The sequence below is a fragment of the Nicotiana sylvestris genome, chromosome 10 (genome assembly GCF_000393655.2).
Source record: "Nicotiana sylvestris chromosome 10, ASM39365v2, whole genome shotgun sequence".
NCBI classification, from domain to species: domain Eukaryota; kingdom Viridiplantae; phylum Streptophyta; class Magnoliopsida; order Solanales; family Solanaceae; genus Nicotiana; species Nicotiana sylvestris.
Genome location: NC_091066.1, coordinates 166,013,856 through 166,041,019, shown reverse-complemented (window position 1 = coordinate 166,041,019; position 27,164 = coordinate 166,013,856). Strand labels below are relative to the sequence as shown.

The 27,164-nt window shown below is 37.1% G+C and overlaps 2 protein-coding genes and 1 long non-coding RNA gene across 13 annotated transcripts; 2 read left to right on the top strand and 1 right to left on the bottom strand.

Annotated features, from left to right (window-relative positions):
- Positions 1-645: 645 nt before the first annotated feature.
- Positions 646-7,103, top strand: LOC104243210 (putative late blight resistance protein homolog R1A-10). 11 transcript variants are annotated; one of them, XR_011402911.1, is made up of 4 exons: positions 646-1,199; positions 3,153-5,036; positions 5,954-6,443; positions 6,909-7,103. XR_011402911.1 is itself a non-coding variant. In XM_070160175.1 (4 exons), exons 1-3 carry the CDS (start codon positions 726-728, stop codon positions 6,062-6,064), a joined length of 2,469 nt encoding a protein of 822 aa, XP_070016276.1. In that variant the 5' UTR covers positions 646-725; the 3' UTR covers positions 6,065-6,066; positions 6,909-7,103. The 11 variants fall into 11 exon arrangements, 7 of the variants coding, with proteins under 7 accessions (XP_070016276.1, XP_070016275.1, XP_009796666.1 ...); XM_070160175.1 differs by having other exon boundaries at positions 5,954-6,066; XM_070160174.1 differs by having other exon boundaries at positions 5,954-6,101.
- Positions 7,104-12,162: 5,059 nt separating this feature from the next.
- On the bottom strand, positions 12,163-15,671 carry LOC138880413 (uncharacterized). The gene is made up of 2 exons (XR_011403048.1): positions 13,515-15,671; positions 12,163-12,651 (listed from the first exon to the last, which is right to left on the bottom strand). It is a non-coding gene; the product is annotated as an uncharacterized lncRNA (long non-coding RNA).
- Positions 15,672-22,240: 6,569 nt separating this feature from the next.
- LOC138880226 (secreted RxLR effector protein 161-like) lies at positions 22,241-22,633 on the top strand. The gene is made up of 2 exons (XM_070159904.1): positions 22,241-22,427; positions 22,491-22,633. Exons 1-2 carry the CDS (start codon positions 22,241-22,243, stop codon positions 22,631-22,633), a joined length of 330 nt encoding a protein of 109 aa, XP_070016005.1.
- The last annotated feature ends 4,531 nt before the right edge of the window (positions 22,634-27,164 follow it).

The following is a 27,164-nucleotide window of genomic DNA, read 5'->3' as shown; positions in this document are numbered from 1 at the left end:
TGAAACAATGTTTGTTTCTTTTCAAATAATTTGTTCTATTGAGGCTTATTTTTTACTGAAAAACTTTTGTCAATTTACTAATTATTATAACTTATGATTATATGCTTATCATAAAATAAATTATGTTTATCATAAAAATTATCTTATCTAAGCACAATTATATTTAAAATAAAATGATAAATAGAATATTTTATATTTGAATCGATCTGGAATCTAAAATTTGGAAGAAATTACACCCTTATAAGTGTAAATAGTTCTAAGGTTATTTAAGTCATTTTAACATAAAAAGAGATTATCATCACTTTTTATCAAATACTGCAACAACTTATTATTAATTTCAACACTTGTACCCAAACACGTAACTGCTTATTTATTAAATCAATTTCAACACTTAAAAGTACTTTTCACCAAGTAATGCTTATCAGCTATCATATCAGCTAATCCAAACGGGCTCTAATATTTATAATAAATTTTGAGAAACTTTGTACAAAAATATACATATATATAAATATAATAATAAATTTGAAATAACTACTTGTATTATGTTTGGTTCTATTTTTTCGGGTTATTTTTTAATTAAACCAAACCCAAACCAAACCAGGAACCAAACTACGTCACCAACAAGTATTGGCTCGTGGGCCTGCCTTCTTTAATCTTTAAAAACAAAGAGCTATGGTAAAGTGAAGTTTCATTGCCCAGAGCTAAAGAAGAAAGCATCCTCTCAGATGGCAGATACAGATACAGATACAGGGTTGAATCTTCTGGTGGAGAACCTCTTGGATTCAGTAAGAGAAAAAGCGAAGTTTATTGCAGACAATTCGAAGCTGCAGATTTATGATTTAGAGGATGACTTTTTACATCTTGAGGAACAAGTTCAACGCCTACGAGCGCTCCTAAATATTGCTGCACAATGGCAGATAAATACTAGCAGTAAGTGGAAACAGTTGGTCAATAAGGACATTCGAATTACGGTACATAGAGCTGAGGATGTAATTGATGGCTTGGCTCTTATGTTTCAGCTTTACCTTGATAAAAAACAGGGACTTATCGTATTTGATAGTATAAGAGGAGACTCAGTCAGGATTATAAGAAGAGACTCAGTCAGTAATCTTGCAACTAAGATCGACGGCCTCAACGAGAAGGTGAAGGAATTTCTTCAAAACAATCAACCAGCTGTTCAGCCGGAAAAAAATTCCCAGGTATGGTATGCCTGAAATTAAAGCTCAAACCCAACCCATTTAAAAACTTATAAGTTTCTGTATGATTAACCGGGTTTTGATCCCTTAATTTTTTTGGACATGTTCAGTTTAGAGCTAGTTTTATATTGTTGAATGCCAAAATGTTCCACATAGGTGAAGGAACAAAGTGGTTGGGAATTTTTTAATGTTTAGGTTTTAAACACTCCTCTCATTTACTTCTTATTTTTTTTAAGGGATTTGTATCTTCTCTCTTTAGTATTATTTCACTTGTAATTTTAGAGTGGAATAAAATATTGGTTGTGTCCGAGTAAGTAGGCAAAATTAACCAAACCTCATAAATTTTAGTGTTGCTTTTATGGTTGGCTTATTGTCTTATTTATTACTTAGTAGCTGCCATAATTCTTGGTATAATAGTTGTGACTCATTCACACTATATACATTTAGCTTCCGCAACCAGTGGCGGATGCAGCGTATAACCTACGGGTTCAACTGAACCCATACCTTTCGACGCGGAGTAAAAATTTGTATGTAAAAATTCATTAAAATTGCAAAAATAGTAGATATGAACCCATAAATTTAAAAATACAATGGGTTCAATGTTAAAAGCCTTAAAATTGAACCCACAAGATTTAAATCCTGGATCCGCCTTTGTCCGCAACATATATTACAGGACAAATGAAATGCTCAAACAGTTTTCCTTGGGCGGATTGAGTTTCATATAATGGGATTACCCAATTTGCTACAAAATAAAACTAAAAGAGTAGCAATATAGAAAGATTTAGACAAGAAATGTAGATAAAAAGATACCATTTTTCTTATTTACTTCAAGTTATATGACTTCCAGCGCCTCTCTCTCTATATAATTAAATATGAGGACGTTGAGTTGGATGTGTGGGCACACTAGGATTGATAAGATTAGGAATGATATATTCGGGAGAAGGTGTATGTGGCTCCCATTGATGATAAGATGCGGGAAGCGAGGCTTAGATGGTTCGGGCATGTTAAGAGGAGAAGCCCATATGCTCCGGTAAGGAGATGTGAGCGGCTGGTTGTGCAGGGCATGATAAGAGGTAGAGGGCGGCCTAAAAAGTATTGAGGAGATGTGATCAGACAGGATATGACGAGGCTTCAGATTTCCGAGAACATGACACTTGATAGGAAGATGTGGAGGTCGAGTATTAGAGTTGTAGGTTAGGAGGTAGTTGAGTCTTACCTTACTTCGTACCTTTGTGAGACTAGTCTGGTAGGGTTTTTGTCTAAGACAGCGAGTGGCAACTAGCAACGTTGTGACTTACTATTTCGCTTTTCAGTGCATGACCTATTTACTAGCTTTTGCTTTGTTTTGCATCTTTCTTCTGGATTTCATGTTGTTCCTATTTTTTCTATGACTTCTATGGTGATACTAATATTGTCTCCTTTTGTCCTTTTGTTTTCTTGATCTGAGAGTCTTTCGGAAACAGCCTCTCTACCCCTCCGGGGTTGGGGTAAGGTTTGCGTACACACTATCCTCCCCAGGCCCAACTAGTGCTATTTTACTGGGTTGTTGTTGTTGATATATATATTAAAGTGAATTTTGGACCACAGATGCGACACAACAGATGCGAAGGGAGTCACAGATGCGAGCCTTGGACTGCAAAAGAGGGCTCAAAAATGTGAGACTTTTTGTCGCAAATGCGACATCACTGGCATAATGTTAATGGTGTCATAAACATTGACCATTTGGGGGGGCTATGGAAAATGAAGTGTTCTGGGAGTAATGGAAATAAAGATGAATAAGTTATATTTCAAGGAGTAATTGACATCTAAGGTTAATGTAATTTAGAACAAAAATTAAGGCTTTTTATTTCACTGAAAGCAAGTAATAACTTAATATAGATGCTTTATTTCTAAATGCCAAAACAAAAGATTTTCAACTCTGATTTATGATGTCAATCGGTTTTGTTATCTTAAAAGGATCTTCCGCTCAAGGAAAACGAAGTCGTTGGCTTAAAAGAAGAAGCAGAAAAAGTGATCAAGCGACTTGTTGACGGATCTGAGGATCTCAATGTTGTCCCTGTTGTAGGTATGCATGGACTTGGTAAAACAACATTGGCAATAAAAGTTTTTAACGATCCCCAGATTTTAAATCAATTTGACAGCAGAATATGGGTTTATGTCGGCCAATCATATGAAATAAAGGATATCTTTATCAATATCCTCACATGTTTCACAGATCGCATTGAAGAATACCAAGACAAAGACGTGAATGAAATAGCTAAGGTAATATGTGATTTTGTGCCTAAAGAAGGTAAATGTCTCATTGTCTTGGACGATGTCTGGGCAATAGGTGTTGTCGATTTTGTCAAGAAAACTTTCCCTGAAAACAGCAAAGGACACCGGATCATGATGACCACTCATAGGCAAGATGTGGCTAGTTGTGCCAATCCAAATCCTCATGATCTAAAATTTCTGACCCAGACGGAAAGTTTTCTATTGTTGAAAAGCAGAGTTTTCGGTAGTGGATGTTTTCCTGAAGAATTAACAGAACTTGGAGAAAGCATTGCACAAAAATGTTGTGGGGTACCACTTGCAATAATAGTAATTGCAGGAGCTTTAAGAGGTCGTAAGGACAAAAATAATTGGCTCAAAGTTCAGAAATATTTTTGGCAGCACCTTATAATTAAAGATGACCCTATAAGATGCTGGAAGTTTGTTGAAATGAGCTACAATTGTTTGCCCCAAGAAATGAAGGAGTGCTTCTTGTATTGCGGAATTTTTCCTCGAGGCTTTGATATCCCTGCTTGGAAATTGATCCGTCTCTGGATTGCGGAGGGATTGATAAAATCCAGCCCAGGTTACGCCTTGGAGGAGGTAGCGGAAAATAATTTGAACGAGCTCGTCAATAGAAATTTAGTGATTGTGGTACAGAAGAAGTTTGATAGTCGAATAAAAACATGTCGTCTTCATGACATGGTACAAGAGTTTTGCAAGATGGAGGCTACTAGAGAATGTCTTTTTCATGAAGTATCTCTAACACCCGATCAAGCAATTCCAGATGATTCTCGTCGATTGTGTATCCGATCACGTTTTCTAGGTGATTTTCTGTCCAGAAAACCATACGCGGAACATGTCAGGTCTTTCTTATGCTTTTCCCCAACCCAGTTGTCTCCGTATCTAGTGACACTCCTGCACAAAGCGTTTGCACTCATAAGGGTTTTGGATGTTGAGCCCACCAATTTTATTTTTTCCAGATATTTTAATGGGCTTTATCATTTGAAGTATATGGCTTTCTCAGGTGACTTTACGGCCATTCCCCCGCCATTTTGTAGATTTCTGAATTTACAAACTCTTATATTTAATACAACTAGTAAAAGGAAGCGCTACTTGGAAACAAGATGGGAAATATGGAACATGTTACGGTTGAGGCATCTGCACAGTAACATTCCTGTACGATTGCCAAGACCTAAAACCCCAAAAGGTGAAATTTCTTGCCTGCGAACTCTTTCTATGGTTGCACCAGAAAGTTGCAACAGTTGTGTACTTGCAAAAGTTGGTAATCTCAAAAAATTGAGTATTAAAGGGAATATGGCCCCTTTTCTTGAAATTAACAAGGATGGATTCAGCAATCATGGAGAGTTGAAGTGCCTGGAAAATTTGAAACTATTGAATGATGTCTTTACAATGATTTCAGTGCTTCACCTTCCTCCAAATTTCTTCAGATTTGCTCGTACACTAAAGAAGTTAACTTTATCGGACACAAGGTTTGATTGGCGTGAGGCAATTGGACTGGAGCAGCTGGAATGCCTTGAGGTTCTAAAGTTGAAAGACGCTTTCACCGGAAAGTCATGGAAGCTAGAGGTAGGTTTTAGCGAACTCCAAGCCTTGTCGATTGATACAACAGATTTTGAAACATGGGAGGCTTCAACTCATCATTTCCCAAGACTTAGGCACCTTGTTCTTATTTACTGTGATAAACTTGAGGCTGTTCCGGCTACGTTTGCTGATATACCTAGCCTTCGAGAGATGAGGCTTGAAAACACAAGCAAAGCGGTCAGATCTGCAAAAGAAATAGAAAGAAAGAAACAAGAGATGCAATTTCTGAACAACATTGAATTCAAGCTTACTATATCTTTCGATGTTGATTACAATGAAGTTGAAGGTCAGTATAATTTATTTTGCCATTGGAATTATTTAGTCTCCTGTACAGTTTTTACTAAGTGTTTGTCGACATGACTGTATTCACATCTTGATTTTTCCATTGTCTGAGAGATTTTAGTAAGATTGTTTTGCATGCCATGACTTCTATTTGGTAGAATGTCCTGTGATTCTATATTTTACGTGATCATTCGTTCTTCAGAGACTGGAAGTTTCATAATTAAGTAATTTATTTCCCTTACATTCTTGCCTTGCATTTTTCTCTAACGCAGACTTGTGCGGTATTGTTAGTCCCAACATTGTCATAATAACCATTCAGTTCTTTCCATGTATGTTAGCCAACTCCAGTTCTAACTTTAGTTGACTTTTATGGTTACCAGCTGGAGTACTGTGATTAATTTAGTCATTTAACAGCCTCTTGCAAAAATGCAGGGTAAAACTGCGTACGATAGATCTTTGTGGTCCGGCCTTTCCCCGGACCCTGCGCATAGCAGAAGCTTAGTGCACCGGGCTGCCCTTTTTATTGCCACACCCAAAAAGATTCCAAAGAAACTTAACTGCAACATTGTTTCTTTCTAGATTTCACTAATTTTCTTCTATTTGTTTTCTCCTTTTTGCAGGAGGGAATCAGAGGAATGACACTTATGCGAGCCTGTGATCATAGACAAGTCGAATGCTCTTTCATATGGAGTCAGCCGCATTTCATGTTTTCTGCAGGCTATTCGTCCTAACAGTCTGTTCCAATAATAATCCCGTTTACGTTTTATTGTATGAGCTCCACTTTCTGCTTTTAACACCTTTTCTAGGTTTCAAAACTTTTCAAGTTCTCAATTATGTGAAATTGTTTTCTTTTTGAATGGTTAACACAGCTCTGTCCATCTAGTTTGTTGTGATGTATTTATTTGCTTTACTGTTGTTTTCTCTGCTTAAGCATGGGTACCACCGTACCAACCTGAAAGACATGTTGCTTGAACCAGATAAAGGAGCTATGAATTTTATTTGGCATGTGTAATATCAGAGATGAATTGTGGTTATCTTCAAATTTATTATTACTACTTCATTTGCTTCCCTATAGGTCTAAATTGGTTGAAGATGGATGAACAATGTACAGTGAGACCTCGATCTCTTTATAATAGCATCCTTATATAATAGCGCTTCTCTATAAAAGCCAAATTTTTCTGGAACCAAATCTCATGTGCTATTATAATATATGTTTTCTATAAGCGTAATTTGCAATAACATCCAAAAATATCCGGAACCTTTTAGTTCTACAATGCAACACCTCACCCTGTTACTCCATTTGCATGACTTGTATATGGAATGAATACCTATTTTAAATTAGAGGGATAATATTGTTTAACTATGATTAAGTAGTGTTTTTGAGCATTGGAACTATGATGTTTTTTTTTCTTTTATGGGATTTCTCATTCTAAAAACATTCCTACACATTCAGACTTGTCTTATAAAAGAACTGATATAAACTATATGCTATTTTCTGTTTGGAAATTTTGTTTTTACCTATAAACTAAATTGATTATATCTGGTTGTTGATGTAATGAGGTATTGAATTTGCAGGATGGGAAGGCAATGTTGAGAAGTGGAAACAAGAAGGGGCAAATTTGGAATGGTGTTGGTGCTACAACATTTGTTTGATTGTGCTTGTATTGTTTAGCAATGTAATTGTTACATTAAAAAAAATTGTTTGTTGAATAATGATACTAATAATTGTTCAATTAGTATTATTATACGTAGACCTCCCTTCAGGCTTGTTATGCACTTCTGAAACTTCTTGTGGTATTATTTAGTGTTGAATTTGTCAAATTCCACATCGGTAGTTTAGCCTTTTGGTAGGGAATATTTCCCTATAAAAGGAGGCATAATATTTGGGATTTAAACACACCTTTCATTTGCCTTCTCATCTTCTTAAGACATGTATCTTCTCTTTTTAGTATTATTTCACTTGTATTTTTGGAATGAAATAAAATATTGTTTGCGTCCGAGAAAGTAGGCAAAATTGGCTGAACTTCGTAAATTCTGGTGTTCCTCTTATTGTTGCTTTATTGTCTTATTTATTATTTGGTGGCTGTCATAATTTTTGGTATAGTAGTTGTGACTTATTCACACTATATACATTTGGCTTCCGTAACAATTGGTATCAGAACCAAGGTATTGTCTAAGTATGCTCTGTGGTTGCAGCATAGTCTGATCTTCCACATCAGAAAAGATTTATCTTGGTAACTGAGTCAAGATTCTGTCTGAGTATGCTCTGTGGTTGCAGCTTAGTCTGATCTTCCACACCAGAAAGAAAATATTTTGATTTGTGTCGTTAGCTATTAAATAGTATTTGTGTCAAAGATGAGAGATAATAAACAAGAAGAATCTACATCAAGTGTCAACAATACGTCATCATTGGCATCTTCGCTTATGACAAGAATTGTGTTAAATGCGAAATTTGCGGTAGAAATTTTTGCCGGATCAGGACATTTTGAGATGTGGCAAGGCGGGGTTCTAGATGTCCTTTTTCAACAAGGGCTAGATCTTGCCATTGAAGAAAAATAAACCAGATGTTATTGGAGAAGAAGATTGGAGAATTTTCAACCACGTTGCTTGCGATACCATTAGATCCTACCTTGCTAGAGAGCAGAAATATCCATACACAAAGGAAACTTCTGCAAGTAAATTATGGAAAGTACTGGAGGATAAATTTTTGAAGAAAAACAGTCAAAATAAATTGTACATGAAGAAGAGACTATTTCGCTTCACCTATGTTTCTGGTACTACGATGAATGAACATATCACCAATTTCAATAAGTTGGTCACAGATTTGCAAAATATGGATGCAACTTTTGATGATGGTGACTTGGCCTTGATGTTGTTGGGGTCACTTCCTGATGAGTACGAGCACCTTGAAACTACTCTATTCCATGAAAATGATGAAATTTCTCTCAGAGAAGTTTGTTCGGCTTTGTACAACTATGAACAAAGAAAGGAAGAAAAATAGAAGGGCGGAGAAGGAGAAGCACTGGTTGTGAGGGGTCGTCCTCAAGATCAAACGAGGACAAAGAAGAGAAGATCCAAGTCAAGATCTAGACCCAACAAAGATGAATGTGCCTTTTGTCGAGAAAAAGGGCACTGAAAGAAAGATTGTCCGAAGTTGAAGAATAAGGCCAAACATAACAATGGAAAGGCCATTATGGATTCAAATATAGCTGATTGTGATGATTCAGACTTCTCATTAGTTACAACAGAGTCATCAGCATCATCAGACATATGGTTGATGGACTCGGCTTGTAGCTATCATATGTGTCCCAACAGGGACTGGTTCATAGATTTCCAAGAAGGAGAATACGGAGTCATCCACACAGCAGATAACAACCCTCTTACCTCATATGGCATTGGTTTAATACGATTAAGGAACCATGATGGAATCATTAGAACATTAATAGATGTTCGATATGTATCGGATTTGAAGAAAAATCTCATCTCTGTGGGAGCCCTAGAATCAAAAGGGTTCAAAATCATTGCAGAAAATGGAGTGGTGAGAGTATGGTCCGGTGAACTAGTGGTAATGAAGGCCAATCAGAAAAATAATAACTTGTACCGTTATCGCGGTAGTACATTTATTGGGACAATGATAGTGACATCTAGTGACGAAAAAGAGGTAGAAACAACCAGGCTATGGCACATGCGCTTGGGACATGCTGGAGGAAAATCCTTGAAAACTCTATCAGATCAAAGATTGTTAAAGGGAGTAAAGGTTTGCAACTTGGAGTTTTGCGAGCATTGTGTCAAAGGGAAACAGACAAGGGTTAAATTTGGTACAACGATCCATAATACTAAAGGCATTTTGGATTATGTACACTCTGATGTTTGGGGTCCTTCCAAAACACCTTCATTGGGTGGGAAGCACTATTTTGTAACCTTTGTTGATGATTTTTCCCGAAGAGTATGGGTGTATACAATGAAGAGCAAAGATGAAGTGTTGGGAATTTTTCTCAAATGGAAGACGATGGTGGAGAATCAAACAGGCAAGAGGATCAAGTGTATTCGCACAGACAATGGAGGTGAATACAAAAATGATCATTTCAATAAGGTCTGTGAAAATGATGGCATCGTCCGACACTTCACTGTTAGACATACACCACAACAAAATGGAGTGGCAGAACGTATGAACCGGACTTTGCTGGAGAAGGTACGACGTATGTTGTCCAATGCTGGCCTAGACAAAGAATTTTGGGCTGCGGCAATTACATATGCATGCCACCTCATTAATCATCTACCATCTGCTCCTATTGATGGCAAGACACCATTTGAAAAATGGTATGGAAAACCTGCTGTAGATTATGACTCTTTGCACGTATTTGGCTCAACTGCATATTATCATGTGACAGAGTCAAAATTGGATCCAAGGGAAAATAAGGCTATTTTTATGGGGATTACTTCTGGAGTCAAAGGATATCGCTTATGGTGTCCTATGACAAAGAAAGTAATATTCAGCAGGGATGTTACCTTTGATGAATCTGCTATGGTAAATAAGATAACAGAAGATACCAAACAAAATGAGGGTGCTTCTAAGCAGGTGGAGTTTAAGGGAAAATTTATTTTTCCTACACAAGAAGCAGAAGAGGAAACAAATGAAGATTATCCTTTAGAAGAAGAGCCAGTAGAGGATATTCCAACTCAGAAACCTCAACAACAACTTGAATCAATAGCAACCAGCAGGCCAAAAAGAACAATAACGAAATCTGTTCGTCTCATAGAGACGGTTGCTTGTGCAACCTCAATTGTAGCTGATGATGTTCCTACCACTTATAAAGACGCAGTCCGAAGTTCAAAAGAAGATAAGTGGAGGATTGTCATGAATGATGAAATACAGTCCCTTCATCAAAATCATATATGGAGATTGGCCAATCTCTCGAAGGGAAAGAAAGCAATTGGGTACAAATGAGTATTTGCAAAGAAAGAAGGATTTCCTAACCAAGAAGATGTTCGCTACAAAGCAAGATTGGTGGCCAAAGGATATGCTCAAAAGGAGGGAATTGATTACAATGAAGTGTTTTCTCCAGTTGTAAAACATTCCTCCATTAGAATTATGTTGGCTTTGGTAGCATAGTTGGATTTGGAACTAGTTCAGATGGATGTAAAAACTGCGTTTTTAGATGGAAACTTGGAGGAGGAAATCTACATGACTCAGCCAGAAGGATTCAAAGTTGCTGGAAAAAAAATATAGTGTGCAAACTTGAAAAATCGTTGTACGGATTGAAACAATCTTCTAGACAATGGTACAAGCGATTTGACAAGTTTATGTTACGACAAGGGTACAAGAGAAGCAAATACAATCATTGTGTGTATTTGCGCAAGCTTGAAGATGGTTCCTTTGTATATCTTCTCCTATACGTTGATGATATATTGATAGCTTCCAAGAATTCGGAAGAAATTGATAAGTTGAAGATTCAACTCAAGAAGGAGTTCGAGATGAAGGATTTGGGTGAGGCAAAGAAAATTCTTGGCATGGAGATAATAAGAGATAGACGTTCAAAGAAACTCTGTTTATCTCAGAAAGAATATTTGAAGAGAGTACTGCAACGCTTTGGCATAGATGAGAAGACTAAGCTAGTTAGTACTCCACTTGCTCCCCATTTTAAGCTACGTACTATTATGTCGCCAAAGGATGAAGCTGAACGAGAGAATATGTCAAGGGTATCATATGCAAATGCTGTTGGTAGCTTGATGTATGCAATGGTCTGTACGAGATTTGACATTTCACAAGCTATTGGAGTTATTAGCAGATATATGCATAATCTAGGAAAGGAGCATTGGCAAGCTGTGAAGTGGATTCTACGGTATATTCATAATACTGTAGATGTTGGGTTAGTTTTTGAGCAGGAAGACAATCAGTTTGTAGTTGGATATTGTGATTCAGATTTTGCGGGTGATCTGGACAAACGAAAATCAACTACTAGTTATGTGTTTACTTTTGCAAAGGCACCAATTAGTTGGAAGTCTACTTTGCAGTCAACAGTTGCTTTGTCTACAACAAAGGCGGAGTACATGGCTATTATAGAGGCTGTGAAAGAGGCAATTTAGCTTCAGGGGTTGCTAAAAGAGCTTGGTGTTGAACAAAAAAGTATCACAATTTTTTGTGATAGTCAAAGTGTTATTCAATTAGCGAAGAACCAAGTTTATCATGCAAGGACGAAGCACATTGATGTTCGGTATCATTTCGTACGAGAAATCATAGAAGAAGGTGGAGTCATGGTGAAGAAAATTCATACCACAGAGAATCCTGCTGATATGCTGACAAAAGTGGTGACTGCGGTCAAGTTTCAACATTGTTTGGATTTGATCAACATTGTTGAACACTGAAGATTGAAGATGAAGATACAACCAAAATTTGTTATAGAGAGAAAATTGAAGATGTGAATTTTTGCCAAGGTGGAGATTTGTTGAATTTGTCAAATCCCACCTTGGTGGTTTAGCCTTTTGGTAGGGAATATTTCCTTGTAAAAGGAGGCATAATGTTTGAGATTTAAACACACCTCTCATTTGCCTTCTCATCTTCTTAAGGCATTTGTATCTTCTCTCTTTAGTATTATTTCACTTGTATTTTTGGAATGGAATAAAATATTGGCTGTGTCCGAGGAAGTAGACAAAATTGGCCGAACCTCGTAAATTCTGGTGTTCCTCTTATTGTTGCTTTATTGTCTTATTTATTATTTGGTGACTGTCATAATTTTTGGTATAATAGTTGTGACTTATCCATACTATATACATTTGGCTTCCGCAAGAGGAAGAAAAAACTAGACATCAGAGTAGAATCATGTATCTTGTTCGCAGTAGATTCTTCTGTAATTATTGTCAGCTAGAAAAACAAATAAGTAACAACAATAACAATAAAGTAACATTTACTGTTCTGCGCAGCAATTCATCTATGTACATCAAAATAAGTCCAGAGGGGAAAAATAAAGAAGATTTAAAGAAGAAGAAAAACAAAGGAAGAGCATAAAACAAGTAATTCAAGAATGAAGTCATATTCAACATGTCAACAATACAGATAAAAGCGACACTCTCCAGGCTCTGCTTTATTGTGAAGATATCCAAGCATAACAATTGATTAGAGAATGCTCCAAGTTGATCTGCATTGCATTTTGGCAGTGGAAGTCTCTTTTTAACCAAATGCTGCTTTCATTTTAAGGTTCATCCGACTTGAAACAAAATGCAGGAGACTTCTCTGTTAAAACCAGCGAGGCAAATGAAGTAGTAGCAAGCAGAAAGGTTGATTATCGCTGAGTCCCTCCAGTATCAGAATTCAGCAAATCTGTGCAAATCAATGCATGATCAGCTATCAGTATCATAAGTGGATGTCGGCTAGAACATACTACCAGGACAATGGAAACTATTGAAGATATAAAATAAACCGAAATGATGCTCTATGATGTTTGCCTTGATAAAGTTGGTTAAAGTTCGCCTTAGGCAGCATAGCACAAACTGGACTTATCTCAATGCTTAAGCTGCTCAAGAAACCGAAGACACATACATACTACTACAAATTCATCAGAAGCTTAATAAGAATATACCTAAATATACACTCAACACTCCCTTAAGCATTATTAGGTCAACCAGCAGTCAAAATAGTGTTAAGCCATCGAAAGTGCTATTTCTGCTACCATTACGATATAATGAATATATAATTTTGCTCGCTAAAGGATATAGAAGTAGAAATTTGAAAGATAATAGAATCTAAGCTGATTTTTCAATCTGTTGACGAAAATCTTTTGGTGTGTATTTTAATTTGAAATTATCACATCAAAAGCTAGAAGCAATTAAGAATACTGTGATAACTTTGAGTTGAAAAGTCGATTACAGGTGTTTGGAGCCTAATATAGCACCAAGATGAATGTACTTATGTGCTTGAGCAATTAGATTATAGTTTCTGCAGAATAGTTGAACTAATATATAGAATGCAGTGCAGAACTGATATCTAAAACATGTTTATAAGCTCTTTGTAGTTTTGTGTGGAAACATTTCCATTACTACTCTGTGCCTAAATCCTGATTACCTTACTGATATCAAGCACAAGCTAACACATTAATTCCGCGCTAACTCAATAGGATTGGTAATTATAGGAAATTTAACAGTGGAATAAAATCATTTGAAGACAAAGGCAGATTTGAAGCTAACCAGTCTAGTGTCAATGAAGCAGTCTTTAAAGTTACAAGCCGAGATCTGGAGGAAATACAGAAAGCTTGAATCCGCTGCCTTCCTTTTCTTGTTTCTTCTTTAGTATTGCTCGTGCAGATTTAGCAGCAGACACACTCGTACTCTGGAGTTCCAGTAACTGGAGGTTTTCCACATCAGCCAGTTCAGCTGGTAGTTCATTAAGATTATCACATGCTATAAGAACAAGGCGTTTTAGTCGTGGAAAGTTCCCCGATGAGGCCTTCCAAGAAGATAGATCTGTCCTTTCAATCCATAGGACCTGCAGACGAGGAAAACCACCATCCTCTGGTTCCCACGACTGTCCCGTAAACGCATTTTCTTTCAACTTCAGCACTTCAAGGTACTCTAATAGACCTAATATAGACATATCTTTCCATTCGAACCCTGTATCTATCAGAGTGAGTTTTTTTAGCTTCTGAGGAAAAATATATGCTGGAGGAAGGTGTAGTTGTTTTCTACTTTGACGAGTATCATTTACCAACTTCAGCTTTTCGAGGCAATCTAACTTTCCTATGTTGCTGAACAAACCAGAACTGGACCCATCCTTACTGGTCTCTAGAAGTGCATCTATTTTTCCACGAACACATAATTTTTTGAGATCAGGAGTTTCTAGTAAAAACTTCTGCCGTGCAACATTCAGGTGTGACAACAGGGGACCAACCAAAACAATATGGAAAAGACTGGACAGACTTCTTATAAAACTTAAGAATACTGCATACTTTCATGGTGTAATAAAAGGAAGAAGGAAACGACTCAACATTCAAAGAATTCAGGATCATAATGGAGAATGGAGAATAGGTGAACAAGATATTGCCACAGCAGCAATAGAACATTTTCAAGGAATATTTAACCATAATAAAGCATCAGATGATATGTCTGCGTTGGATTGTTTAACACCAAGAGTCACAGAGGAGGACAATGAAATGCTGACAGCAATTCCAACTCTGGAGGAAGCCGAAAATTGTGTCTTCTCCATTAGTACAGAAAGTGCCCCAGGCCCGGATGGATTAAATGCCCTTTTCTATCAAAAATGCTGGAAAGTTACTACGGAAGATGTATACAATGCAGTGGTGTCCTCCTTTCAAGGGGCCTCTATCCCGAGATTCTTTACTCACACTTGCCTAGTAATAATTCCAAAGGTGGAGTTCCCCCAGAAACTATCAGAACTTAGGCCAATTAGCCTGTGTAATGTTTCGAGTAAGATATTTGCAAAGATGTTAAATGCTCGACTGACACGAATCTAACCAAAAATAGTCTCCAATAATAAGTCAGGATTCATTAGAGGGAGATTGATTTATGAAAATATACTACTAGCACAAGAGATCATCAGGGATATATCTAGACCAAAGAAAGGAGGGATGTAGTACTAAAACTTGACATGGCAAAGGTTTACGATAGGGTCGACTGGTCTTACCTGTGTAGTCTAATGAAGAAATTGGGGTTCTCAAACAAATGGGTGGAGCTAATACATACACACATTTCAAGCAACTGGTACTCTCTGATAGTTAATGGTCAAAGATTTGGGTTCTTTAAATCACATAATGGACTGCGGCAAGGTGACCCTGTCTCACCTTCACTATTTGTATTGAGTGCAGAGCTTCTTTCAGTGATGTCCCTATAAAGAAGGAGGCATCCAATTCAGAAGTTTGAAAGATATAAATGACTCATTCACAGCCAAAGCATGGTGGAATCTAAGAACTGGGGACTCTCTGTGGAAAGATTTTATGATAGCTAAATACTGCAAAAGGACACATCCTGTAGTTTCTCAATGGAGATCAGGGCAATCACACAGTTGGAAGGCTTTGTGCGCTTTTGGGAAGAAGGTAGAACTGAACATTGAATGGTTACCTAGAGAAGGGAATATCTCTTTTTGGTATGATAATTGGTCAAAACAAGGTCCTTTGTACAAACTCTTTCCATCAGGAATGAAACCTAAAGATGTCCAATTAAAAGATGTCTCAGAAGGAGGCAATTGGAAGTATGATCCAATAATTGAAACATACCAAACTCAGTCAAGAATATAGTGGACCAACACAAAATCAGGCTTTACCCAGACCTGCCAGATAGAGTGATATGGACAACAAGCTCAACTGGGAGCTTCTCAGTCTCCTCTGCATGGGAAAGCCTCAGACATAGGGAAACTCAAGGAATAGTGAACAATAAAATATGGAACAAGCATGTGCCTTTTAAAATGGCCTTCATGAACTGGAGGGCCGTAAATGATAGAGCTCCAGCAGATGAGAAGGTAGCAAGATTTTGTTGGATTATTATATGCAATGGAAGCAATCCCAATATCAAAATGACATGTAATCTAGACAACTAGTATAAATGGGATTTCACAGGTTATCTCTTGAAGCGTGAACACGACTCTTTAGTCACGTGAGCCTTCAATCTTACATCGTCTCGTTGAAATCTCCACCACCCCCACGATCATGATCTCCGAACGTTCCACGGTCTTCTACTGTGTTACCCAAATCCGAAAATAGTAATTTTGTGTGGGCAAAATTTTCTAGGAAAATATGGCTGAAATTCGGCCACCATGTCTTTTTGCTCTAGGTGGAAAACCTTATTTATTTATAGCACAAGTTTTAAGGGTTAAAACCCTTTTTCAAAACCTGTTGAATTTTTTTTCCACCAGAAAAAGGACTCCTTTATTTCCTATTATTTAGACACAACAGGGACCACATAATTTAATTAACAAGGCTTTCAATTATGAAATTAATTTCTAATTTTTGAAATTAATATCCATCATAATTAATTACGAATTATTCCACTAAAAATTCGTAATTGCTCCTTATTCAATTTTAAAATTCATCAATTAAATTTTATTTAACTCTCCATGTTAAGATTCAGATACTAATCAATTAAATTAAATTATTAGCGATTTAATTTATTAATTATTTCCTTTAGACTTTCACTTAATTTATTTCATGTGTCGGATACAAAATCCACCGACCGAGTTTACACATGAAAACTTATAAGCTTTCATAAAGGTGTATAATCAATCTCTACACTGAGACATAGATTCTATTAACTAACTATTACTTCGCCAATGTACATTATTATCATTATCCAATTTACCAGGCATATTGACCCATGAAAGAATCTTGCCTTTTAACAAATCAAAATAATAATAATGTACACAGCTAATAATAATTATATCAAGATTAAGAGTATAAGTACATTTAATGGCTAGAGAGTTTATTTCATTAAGTCAATATAAAATACTTATCTCTACTTGGTCCGTTCAATACATACAAAATGTATTAGCACAAGAAGTTGGAATTAAACAGTTCCCATAATTAAGATAAATTATATTTAATCTTGTGCTACAATTATCCATGGTAGTTTGTCCAATTCCATCATTAGATTGTGAACTAAAACTATATACTTATAACAACCGATGATTTAATCTTCCGTATATAAGCTAAACTGTATACACTAAATCATCTATTATATAAGCAAATGACACAGACTAATATATGATCTATTTAAGACTTTATTAAAATTGAATAAGCAGTTATTCCATAATTAATACTATATCTAAACCAAACCCATGGTTAATAGTATATTATCCGAACAGTTACAACATCCAAGCTAGATGTTACTGTTGTCAACCTCCATCAAATGGAATAGAGACAGTGGACCTATTCTATTCAAGGAATTTGGCTCAAGCAATTTGGACAAGGTTTGCAGGTCCTTTTGGTATAAAAGCAACGGATGGGCATTTGGGTCTACTAGTAGCCAAATGGTGGAATCTACTAGTAGCCAACTTGCTTCATTCAGGGTTAGACAAATGAAGGCAGCTGAAATTAATTATGAACCTCCATAATCAAGATTCAGCAGCACGCATTTACTGATCTCATTAAGCAATTTGGACGTGGCATAATTGGTATATTTGTGCTGTAACTAGTTGAAAATCAAGCTGGTTTTTTTTTTTGGGGGGGGGGGGGAGCACGTATAGGATTCAAATATTTTTAATTAATTGGAAGCAGAAAGAAAATTAAGTAGAGGTAATATCGTGACTTAAACATTAAGGCAAATCTCACTATGTCACTTTAAAAGAATTGACAATAAATAATTAATACTAATGTAAAAGATATAACATACACACAATTCCATAGTAGTGTTTTTTCTTTAATATCTATTTCATGGTGGAGCTCTTTCAAATGTCAAAAGGTCGAATTTGAAAAGTCGAATTAATAATTATGCATCAATTTTCGAGTGGATGGGATTGATTGAGTGATCTGAATATAGAAATTGAATTCCACGTGTTTATGAATAGTAGATAGCTTTTAAATATGTTAAATTTACAGAAAATTTCCATAGAGTTTCTCAACAAATAAAGTTCATTCAAGTACTGTATAATTATCAGTAGACTCTAGTATACATGTTCAATATCAAAGGGAAAGAACCATCCTTTATTCTCCCTTTGTACGTAATAGTTTTAGATTAAGAACAAAAATAATCATGAGGAAATAGTATCCTTTTATAATAATAAAATTACTAAGGCATTTTACTATGTGAGTCACATAACCAACATTATTTATGTGAGTCTAGTTTATTTCTGGACTCATGTTCTTACTTACTTATTATAAAGCATAAGCTAAAAAGGGTAATATTTAGGTATATTCTTTTTCCTAATTAGGGGCTTAATTAATGGACGATAAAAGAAAAAGAAGAAAGAAAAAGATCTATTTCATTACTCCAATTATATTATGTTGGATCAAGTGAAAGTTTGTTTTGAAGATTGACAAAGGAAGCTCAAGCATGAACCAGGTACATCCCTTGTGTGCATAAACACAGGCAAATTCGAGCATGTAGGATGCACGTGAAGGAGATAAGCTTAACTTGGTATAATTGATATCTCCTGATCGAAAAGGTTGCATAAGTGATAAGGAGAACGACTCCTTAATCAAAGAGAACACTATCCAAGATAAGGGAGGAGTTAGAAGTTATCAACTAGAACTCTTTCACCAAGGAAGAGTAGCATTAGAACTCTAGTTATTTCTTCATCTACTAACTCTATAAATTGTAAGATGTTCTCACTTTACAGGTAATGCACAAATGCAGAAGTTAAACGTGAATTGAGAGCAAAATAGCAAGGCATTTTACAAGCAGTTCGTGTGTGATTCAAGTGTGCAAACCTGAAGCTACATGAACCAGATAAAAGAACCAGTTCCAAGTGAGAGTCTTTTATTCTAGTTCAATTGTAGTAGGTATTTTCATATTGTATCTTTCAGCTTTATCTAGAGACAATTGTAATAGGTACTCAAAGTATTCAAGTTAGAGTTAACTTGAAGTTGTCGCAACAGTTAGAGGCTGTTTGCCACAAAGGGATTAGAGTTAATCCTAGGTTTACAAAAGTATTTTGTAAATGCAGTTTTTGGCTCAGTGATTTAGTGGAGAGTTTGGAAAAATCCTACTGGGAAGTAGGTCGTGATTTTTCACCTTTTGAGCCAAGTGTTTCCACGTAAAATACTTGTGTTCTTTACTTTCCGCATTTACTATTTCAATAGTAGTAGGTTAAGGAACACTTAGAAGAACTAGGTCCTTCCATAATCAGTTTAAGCAAAAAATTGGAAACCACACAAATCACCCCCCTCTCTAGTGTGGTATTGAAGTTAAAACATCAATTGGTATCCGAGCAGATTATCCTTGAAGAGGCTAACACCTTATGAACATATCAAAATGAGTGCACCACCTTAATATTGGGAAGGGCAATCCACTACTAGGCTACCACTCTTTAATGACCAATACTACTCTTGGTGAAAAAACAGAATGAGAGATCACATCATCAGAGAAGACTATGAGCTATGGGACATTATCACTGATGGTCCCCTGGCTACCATGAAGAAAAATGTTGAAGGTGTATATGTGCCAAAAACAAGAGCTGGCTGCACTGCTGAGGACTTGAGGAAATGGGAGAAGAATGCTAAGGCCAAAAAATGGCTTGTGTGTGGACTTGGTCCAGACGAGTACAACAGAATTTAAGGAAATTTGGGACACTTTACAAGTGGCTCATGAAGGAACACCTTAAGTGAAGAGGTCCAAAGGAACACTACTGTATACTCAATATGAGAATTTCACCATGAAGGAAGGGGAAATCATCCAGGAGATGTCTACAAGGTTCACCACACTCACAAATGAACTTAAGTACCTAAGAAGGATTATTCCTGAACAAGACAGAATTGAGAAGATTTTGATAAGGGTTCTGCCAGTAACTTGGGAGAGCAAAATCACTGCCATTCAGGAATCAAAGAACATTGCCACTCTTAAGTTAGATGAGCTAATTAGAAATCTCACTGCTTATGAACTTAGAAGTCAAACCATGAAGATGGATGTACCTATGAAGGAAAGGAGCCTGACACTCAGAATCACTGAAGGTTCTGAACTAGAGGATGATGAGATGGACATGGTCACAAAAGACTTCAAGAAGTACCTAATGCGAGGAAAGGGTCCTTCAAGAAGTGGAAGCTGCATCAAACCAAGAGTTCCTGAAAAGCAAACCAATAAGGGGTGCTACAAGTATGGGAAGACTGATCACCACATCAAAAACTGGCCTCAATGGAAAATTGAATGGAAGAAGGAAAGAGCTAAACGAAGAAACAGGAAGAAGGAACATGTTCAACCCAAGAAGAACAAAGGATCAACAAAGGCTATGGTTGTTGCTTGGGGAGAAAGGTCAGATGATGAAGATGGAGATGAACAAGCACTCATGGCCATTGGAGAATCTGATGAAGAATTTGAGGTAAGTGTAATTCATCTCAAAGACAAGATTAAATTTTTGTCTAAAGAAAGGCTATCTGAGTTACTTCTAGATTTCATTGATGAATCTGAAGATCTAAATAATAAAAAGGAACAACTGTCTAAGGAGTGTGTAATTTTGAAAGCTAAGTGCAAAATTTGGTACTTAGGGCTAGTGAAAATGAAAGTAAAAATATTGTGTTAAAGAACCATGTTCATGAACTTGACACTACTGTCCTAGAGCTTAGATCTGAAAATCTAAAATTGAAATTAGGAATAAGTAAAAAGAAAGTCGATCACACAAAACTCACTTTAGAAGAAAATTTAGGAAAAATGAAAGATGAGTTATACAAAAGAGATGAGTAGGTAAGAGTCCTAAAGTAGGATCTAAGCAAGGTCAAGCATGAGCTAGACAGAAGCAAGTACCTCACACTTCCTGAGAACAAAATTTGCACATACAGTGGTAAAACTGGTCACTGTAAAAATGAATGCACTGCAAAAGAAAAGGCCAGTCAAAAGAATAAGAAATTTGTTCAAGGAAAAAATAGGCTGCTAAGTTGGGCTAAAAAGAATCTGATTCACTCTTTTGCCTATAGAAAGAGACCCAAATTAGTTTGGGTTCATAAGATTAACTCCTGATTTCCTTTTGCAGGTCCAAGTGAAGGGGAGGAGCCAAATATGGTACATGGATAGTGGCTGCTCAAATCATATGACAGGAAGCAAGAAACAGTTCCTTTCACTTGAGGACCTCAAAGGAGGTAATGTCTCCTTTTGAAATGGAAAGAAATGTGAGATAGTTGGGGTTGCAAAGGAACATGATGATAAAGCAATTAGGCTGGTAAGAAATTCAAATGAAACCACAGTCCAGACTGAAGCAGCACTAGGGGAAGGAACATGTGATGGAACATGTTCTTCAACCCAGGGAAACTTGACAGGGGGAATAGAACAAAGAGGAAATGACTCTCAAACCTCAAGGGGACATGTCTATAAACCTATTCCACAACAACAAAGCGTTGAAGAAATATCAATGGGAAACCAGTTGGTTGTAAAATCTTACACGTATCAAAGTTCTCATCCCATTGAGAATATAATTAGTGACCTAACCTATGGAATCAAAACCAGATCTTCATTAAAGAATCTTTGTGTTTTTGATGATTTCTTATCTCTTATTGAACCTAAAAATGTTGCTGAGGCTTTGTAGGATGCAGAATGGGTAAATAGAATGCAAGATGAACTCAACCAATTCGAAAGGAGTCAAGTTTGACATCTGGTACCAAGACCCAAGGACAGATCAGTAATTGGCAAAAAGTGGGTTTTCAGAAACAAACTTGATGAAGATGGAACAGTTACAAGGAACAAGACAAGATTGGTGGTTCAAGGATATAGCCAAGAGGAGGGCATAGACTACGATGAAACCTTTGCTCCAGTTACAAGGCTAGAATCAATAAGACTCCTTATAGCCTTTGTTGTTTACATGGAATTCACCCTTCACCAAATGGATGTCAAAAGTGCCTTCCTCAATGGCTATCTAAAGGAATAAGTGTTTGTCACGCAACTTCTAGGGTTTGAAAGCAAGGAGTGTCCTGATCATGTGTACATACTTGACAAGGTGCTTTATGGGCTCAAGCAGGCTTCTAGAGCATGGTATGAAAGATTATAAAAATTCCTACTTGAGCATGGCTACAAGAAAGGTAAAATTGATAACACTTTATTCTTAAAGGAAAAAGGTAAAGACCTCTTAGTTGGGCTAATGGGTAGTGAATTTGAAATGAGTATGATGGGTGAGCTTAATTTCTTTTTAGGGTTACAAATTAAACAAACCTCAAATGGAACAATGATCCATCAGCAGAAATATGTGAAAGAGTTACTTAAAAGGTTTAAAATGGAAGAATAAAAAGAAATCAATACTCCTATAGCAATAGCCACAAAATTGGATATAGATGAACCGGTCTATTGTTCAGAAGTTGTATAGGGGAATGATTGATTCTCTTTTATATCTCACTGCTAGCAGACCTGACATTGTTTTTAGTGTAGGTCTTTGTGCTCGATTTCAGGCAAATCCAAAGGAGTCCCACTTGACTGTTGTCAAGAGAATATTGAGATACTTAAAAGGCACCACTGACCTTTGTCTTTAGTATCCAAAATGTAGTAATTTTAACCTAGTGAGATATGTTGACACTGATTATGCAGGTTTCCTTGTGGATATGAAGAGCACCTCAGGTATGGTATACTTTCTTGGTTCATGGGCTAATAAAAAACAAAATTTAGTGGCCCTATCTACTGCTGAAGCTGATTATGTTGTTGTTGCTTCATGTTGTGCTCAATTGTTGTAGATCAAACAGTAATTATTGGACTTTAGAATTGATGGTGGTTGAGTCTCTATATTTTATGATAACACTAGTGCTATTAGTATGACAAAGAACCCGGTTCATCATAAGAGAACTAAGCACATAGATGTTAGGCACCATTTTTTGAGGGACAACTATGAGAAATGTTTGATCACTGTGGAATTTTGTGCTACTGACAAGCAAATAGCTGACATATTCACAAAAGCCTTGAGTAGATATCACTTTGAGAGGAACGAGTTGGAATTATGGATGATAAAGATCACTTAAAATGACCAGTTCAAAGTTAAACAGAAAAAAAATTAAAAAAATTTAATTTTTTATTTGGTTAGGAAGTCTGTAAATTGTGTATAAGTAGATTAAATCTTGCTCTGTCTCATGCTTTTAATAGTATACTCATGTGTCATGTGCTAAAATGACTCATTAATATCTAATGATATTTTCTCTGTTTTGGCAAATTTAGACTTACACGAGAGAATTTTCAGTGAAGAACCTAGTTCATCAAGATAAATAGGTATGTTTTCTACACTCTGCATAATTTGAAATAATTATATTTGGATCATGAGTAGAGTCCTACCTAATTCCAAAGTTCTTTTGAACTTATCCGTTACAAGTGAACCAGTTCCGTTCAAAGACTCATAACCGAATTAAACTACCTAGATATTAGGGATAGACTCCAACGTCTTTTCAAAACTGAAATTCAGTTTGATTAGACTTCTAAAAGTTTGAGAAGCCTGTCGTTACCCATTAATTATCTCTCTTTATATTGATCAACATTATTTCTTTCTTCACTTCACCACTTTTTCAAGCCGTCAAACACTCTCCATCTTCCCTAATCTTTCCAAATACAATCTACTTTTCTTTTCTTCCAGAACCGAGAACAAAAATGGCCAACACTCTTGAAAACCATTCATCACCACCACAAGAAACCACTTCCATACCCACTACCACTCTTTCAACCACACCAATCTCTAAGAAAGGTAGAGTAAAAATGATGGCTTGTAAGACTGTCACTGGAGGAGAGCAGATCGAGAAAATAAACAAACAATTCAAAGCAGGTAGGGAAAAAGAATCTCTGAAATCTAAAGATTCATTTAAGTCTGCTACTAAGGGGGAAGACAGTAGTTCTTCCGAAACTGAACAGGTATCTTTTGGTTCTAAAGTAACTCCTGTGACAATTTCTGAAGTTGCTGCAAATTTGGAGAATAGATTTGTATTGGCAGGGTCTATAGCAGGTGTTGAGACAACAAAATCTGGAGAAGTTGGAGGTGAAAATAAAAGGGAAAAGAAAAAGAGAGCAAGGGTGTTGCTGTGAGGGTAAAGGGTAAAAGAGTGGTTTATTCTTCACCCACTCATGTTGGTCTAACAAAAGAAACTGGTGCAATGGTTGTTTGGGAAGAGGAATTTGCTAAAATAGAAGTGAGTGTGAGCAAAATAGGGGGAAGTGGGTTTGGCAAAGCTGTTGAAGGGTTGATTCAACTTGGGAAAAATGTAGATGAACCTATTCCATCTGAACAGGAAACTCTTGTTGACCTACAGAAAAGGTGACTGATAGTTATAACCCAAAGAAGAAGGGAAGTTCAAAGGCTAAAACCCATGGCACTGCTAGGGCAAACAAGAAAAGGAAGGCCGTCCCTTCTGCTTCTTCTATTACTGTTATAATTCCTCCCACAAGAGGCAGAGCTACATAAGCCAGAAAAAGCAAGATGAAGAAAAAATGGAGAAAGTCTTGGAGGAAAGTGAAAGAAAAGCAGTTGCTAAAGGAAAGAAAAAGATGAGTGGGCCCGTTGAGGCTATTGATACTGATGAGATGGACCTGGTCCTTCTAGATGAAGATGATACTGAAAAAGTGGAGGTACTGACTCCCAAACCCAAGAAAGCCAAGACTTCCACTAAGAAGTCTGTTTCTGAATCAAAGTCTGCTGAACCATACACCTTGGCAAAAAGAACTAGGTCTGCTATGAAGTCAAAACAAGTGAAAATGGTTGAAGAAGACAAGTTTGGTAAGAGGACAATTTTGAAGGGTAGACTCCTCAGGGACTTGGAGGAGCAAGGAATGGTGTTACTAATGGAGAAGTTGGAGTTGCAAGGATGGAAGGGCGTGGTCCTTCAGATGGATGGCAGGTTTCCCAGGAATGAAAATTGTTGAGTTTATGGCAAATGCTCAGGTGAAAAATGGAAGGGTCTCTAGTATGGTGAAAGGACTGCAAGCCTCTTTCGATGAGAAGGAGTTGGGGAAAATTCTGGGTGTACCTGCTGATGGGTACAATGACTATACAAAGCTCAAGTTCCAAGCCTAGGAAATCTTCCTACTGCCCTTGTAATTACCATAAAATTCAATGACAATGAGGAGGAAATTGGCCCAAGGTTGTGTACAAGAGTGAGATGAAGCCATCCCACAAAGTGCTGTTTGAATTTGTCAACAAATACGTTCTGCCAAGGCATGAAAGTAGGCACATTGCAACCTTCATGGACTTGGTCCTGATGGAGTGTTAGGATAGTGGGAAGCAGATTAATTGGCCTGGATTTATAATCCAGCTTCTTGATAGGGTTATCAATGGCACCAAGACTCATGTCATTCCCTATGGCTTCATTCTCACAACTGTACTTGCACATTTCAAGGTACCTATAAAGAAGTGGGAGATTAGTATAAGCAAGGATCCTTTTGGGGCAAATATTCTGCTTGCTTGTGACTATGAAGTCCATGCCATTCCTAAAGAACCTGGTTTATCCAAGAAGGTACCTGTAACGACCCGACTGGTCATTTCGAGAGTTGTATCCCCATTCTCCCATTTCCTACTTCTTTTGTATTCTAGATCTGTGTTATGACGTATCGGGTTAGTTGGTTTGGGTCCAGAGTGGTTTTGGAGTGGATTGGGACACTTAGTATCTTATTTGAAAGCTTAAGTTGGAAACGTTGACCGGATATTGACTTATATGTAAAAAACCTAGGATTTGAACTTTGATGGTTTCATTAGCTCCTTTAGGTGATTTTGGACTTAGGAGCGTGTCCAGAATGAGATTTGGAGGTCCGTAATAGAATTAGTCTTGAATTGGCGAAAGTTGGAAATTTGGCGATTTTGGCCGACAGTGGAAATTCTAATATTTGGGTCGAATTGGATTTCTGGAAGTTGGAGTAGGTTCGTGGTATCATTTTTGACTTATGTGCAAAATTTAAGGTCATTTGAACATGGTTTGATAGGTTTTGGTGTCAGTTGTAGAATTTGGAAGTTTCGAAGTTCATTAGGCTTGAATCAGTGTGTAGTTCGTATTTTCGATGTTGTTCGAGGTGTTTTGATGATTCGACTAAATTTGTATGATGATATAGGATCTTTTGGTATGTTTGATTATGGTCCTGAGGGCCTCGGGGAGATTTCAGGTGGTTGACGGCTTCATTAGAGTTGAAGAATCTGCAGCTGAAGTGCTACTGCTACTGGTGTAACTGCACCTGCGGAGTGGGAACTACAGGTGTGAGCCCATAGAAGCGAAGGAGGAGCCAAATAAGAGGCCAAAGACGAGCTAGGAAGGATCCGTAGGTGTGGAGACTAGATGCAGACAGTTGGGCACAGTGCGAGAAGAAGCTGCAGGTGCGATGGGTTTCCGCACCTCTAATAGACGCAGATGCGGTCGTAGGGCCGCAGGTGCGAAGTCTTTGATTTTAAGTTAAATCCATACCTGCCATGGATTTTCTGTAGGTGAAATGTCGTAGAAGCGTTAAGGGGTCCGCAGGTGCGGTAAACCTGGGCAGAAACATATAAAAGTGAGACTTTGAGATTTTTAACCTTTTTTCACATTTTGGAACTCGGATTTTGGAGAATTTTGAGGAGGGTTTTGAAGTTATTACTGAGGTAAGGTCCTTGTGCTTATTTATCTTCAATAATGGTGTTTCCACACTAATTTTACACCTAGTTGGTGAGTTTTTGAGGTGAAATTTGGGAGACTGGGCTTGAGAATTGGAGAATGCGTTTTAGGGATTTTGAGGGGAAAATTATGTCAGATTTTGATGAATTTTGTATGGTTAGACTCGTGAGTGGATGGGCTTTTGGGGTTTGTGATTTTTGTCGGATTTTGAGACGTGGGTCCGGGGGCTGGGTTGGAGTCAATTTTGGATTTTAATGTTTAATTTAGTAGTTTCTTGTGGAATTGATCCCTTTAGCCTTTATTGATTGTGCTGTATTACTTGTGGATAGATTCGGGACATTTGGAGGTCGATTTGAGAGGCAAGGGCATTGCGGAGTAGGATTTTGCTCGGTTTGAAGTAAGTAACCGTCGCGCCCCATTTTCTCGCGAAATCGGGTTTCGACATTTCTAGGACAACTCCTTTTTGAGAAGGTAGGGAATTGGAATTGAAACAGTCGCCACCTAACAGATTAAGGTGCGTTAGGGCAACTAGAGCAGATAACTCATGTTGTACCAGTTTACATTTCCAGAGATCGGGTAAGGGCTCAAAATTACCTTAAGGGGAAGGTGTTAGGAACCCCTCGAGGTCCACAACGATGGATCCCAACCGAACTCAACT

Excerpts from the sequence above, each read along its gene's own strand:
- LOC104243210 (XM_009798362.2), top strand. The coding sequence starts at position 726 with ATGGCAGATACAGATACAGATACAGGGTTGAATCTTCTGGTGGAGAAC. Across the intron at positions 1,200-3,152 it reads AGCCGGAAAAAAATTCCCAG|GATCTTCCGCTCAAGGAAAA; the intron begins GTATGGTATGCC and ends TTATCTTAAAAG. Across the intron at positions 5,338-5,605 it reads TGATTACAATGAAGTTGAAG|ACTTGTGCGGTATTGTTAGT; the intron begins GTCAGTATAATT and ends TCTCTAACGCAG.
- LOC138880226 (XM_070159904.1), top strand. The coding sequence starts at position 22,241 with ATGAACCGGTCTATTGTTCAGAAGTTGTATAGGGGAATGATTGATTCT. Across the intron at positions 22,428-22,490 it reads AAAAGGCACCACTGACCTTT|GTTTCCTTGTGGATATGAAG; the intron begins GTCTTTAGTATC and ends CTGATTATGCAG.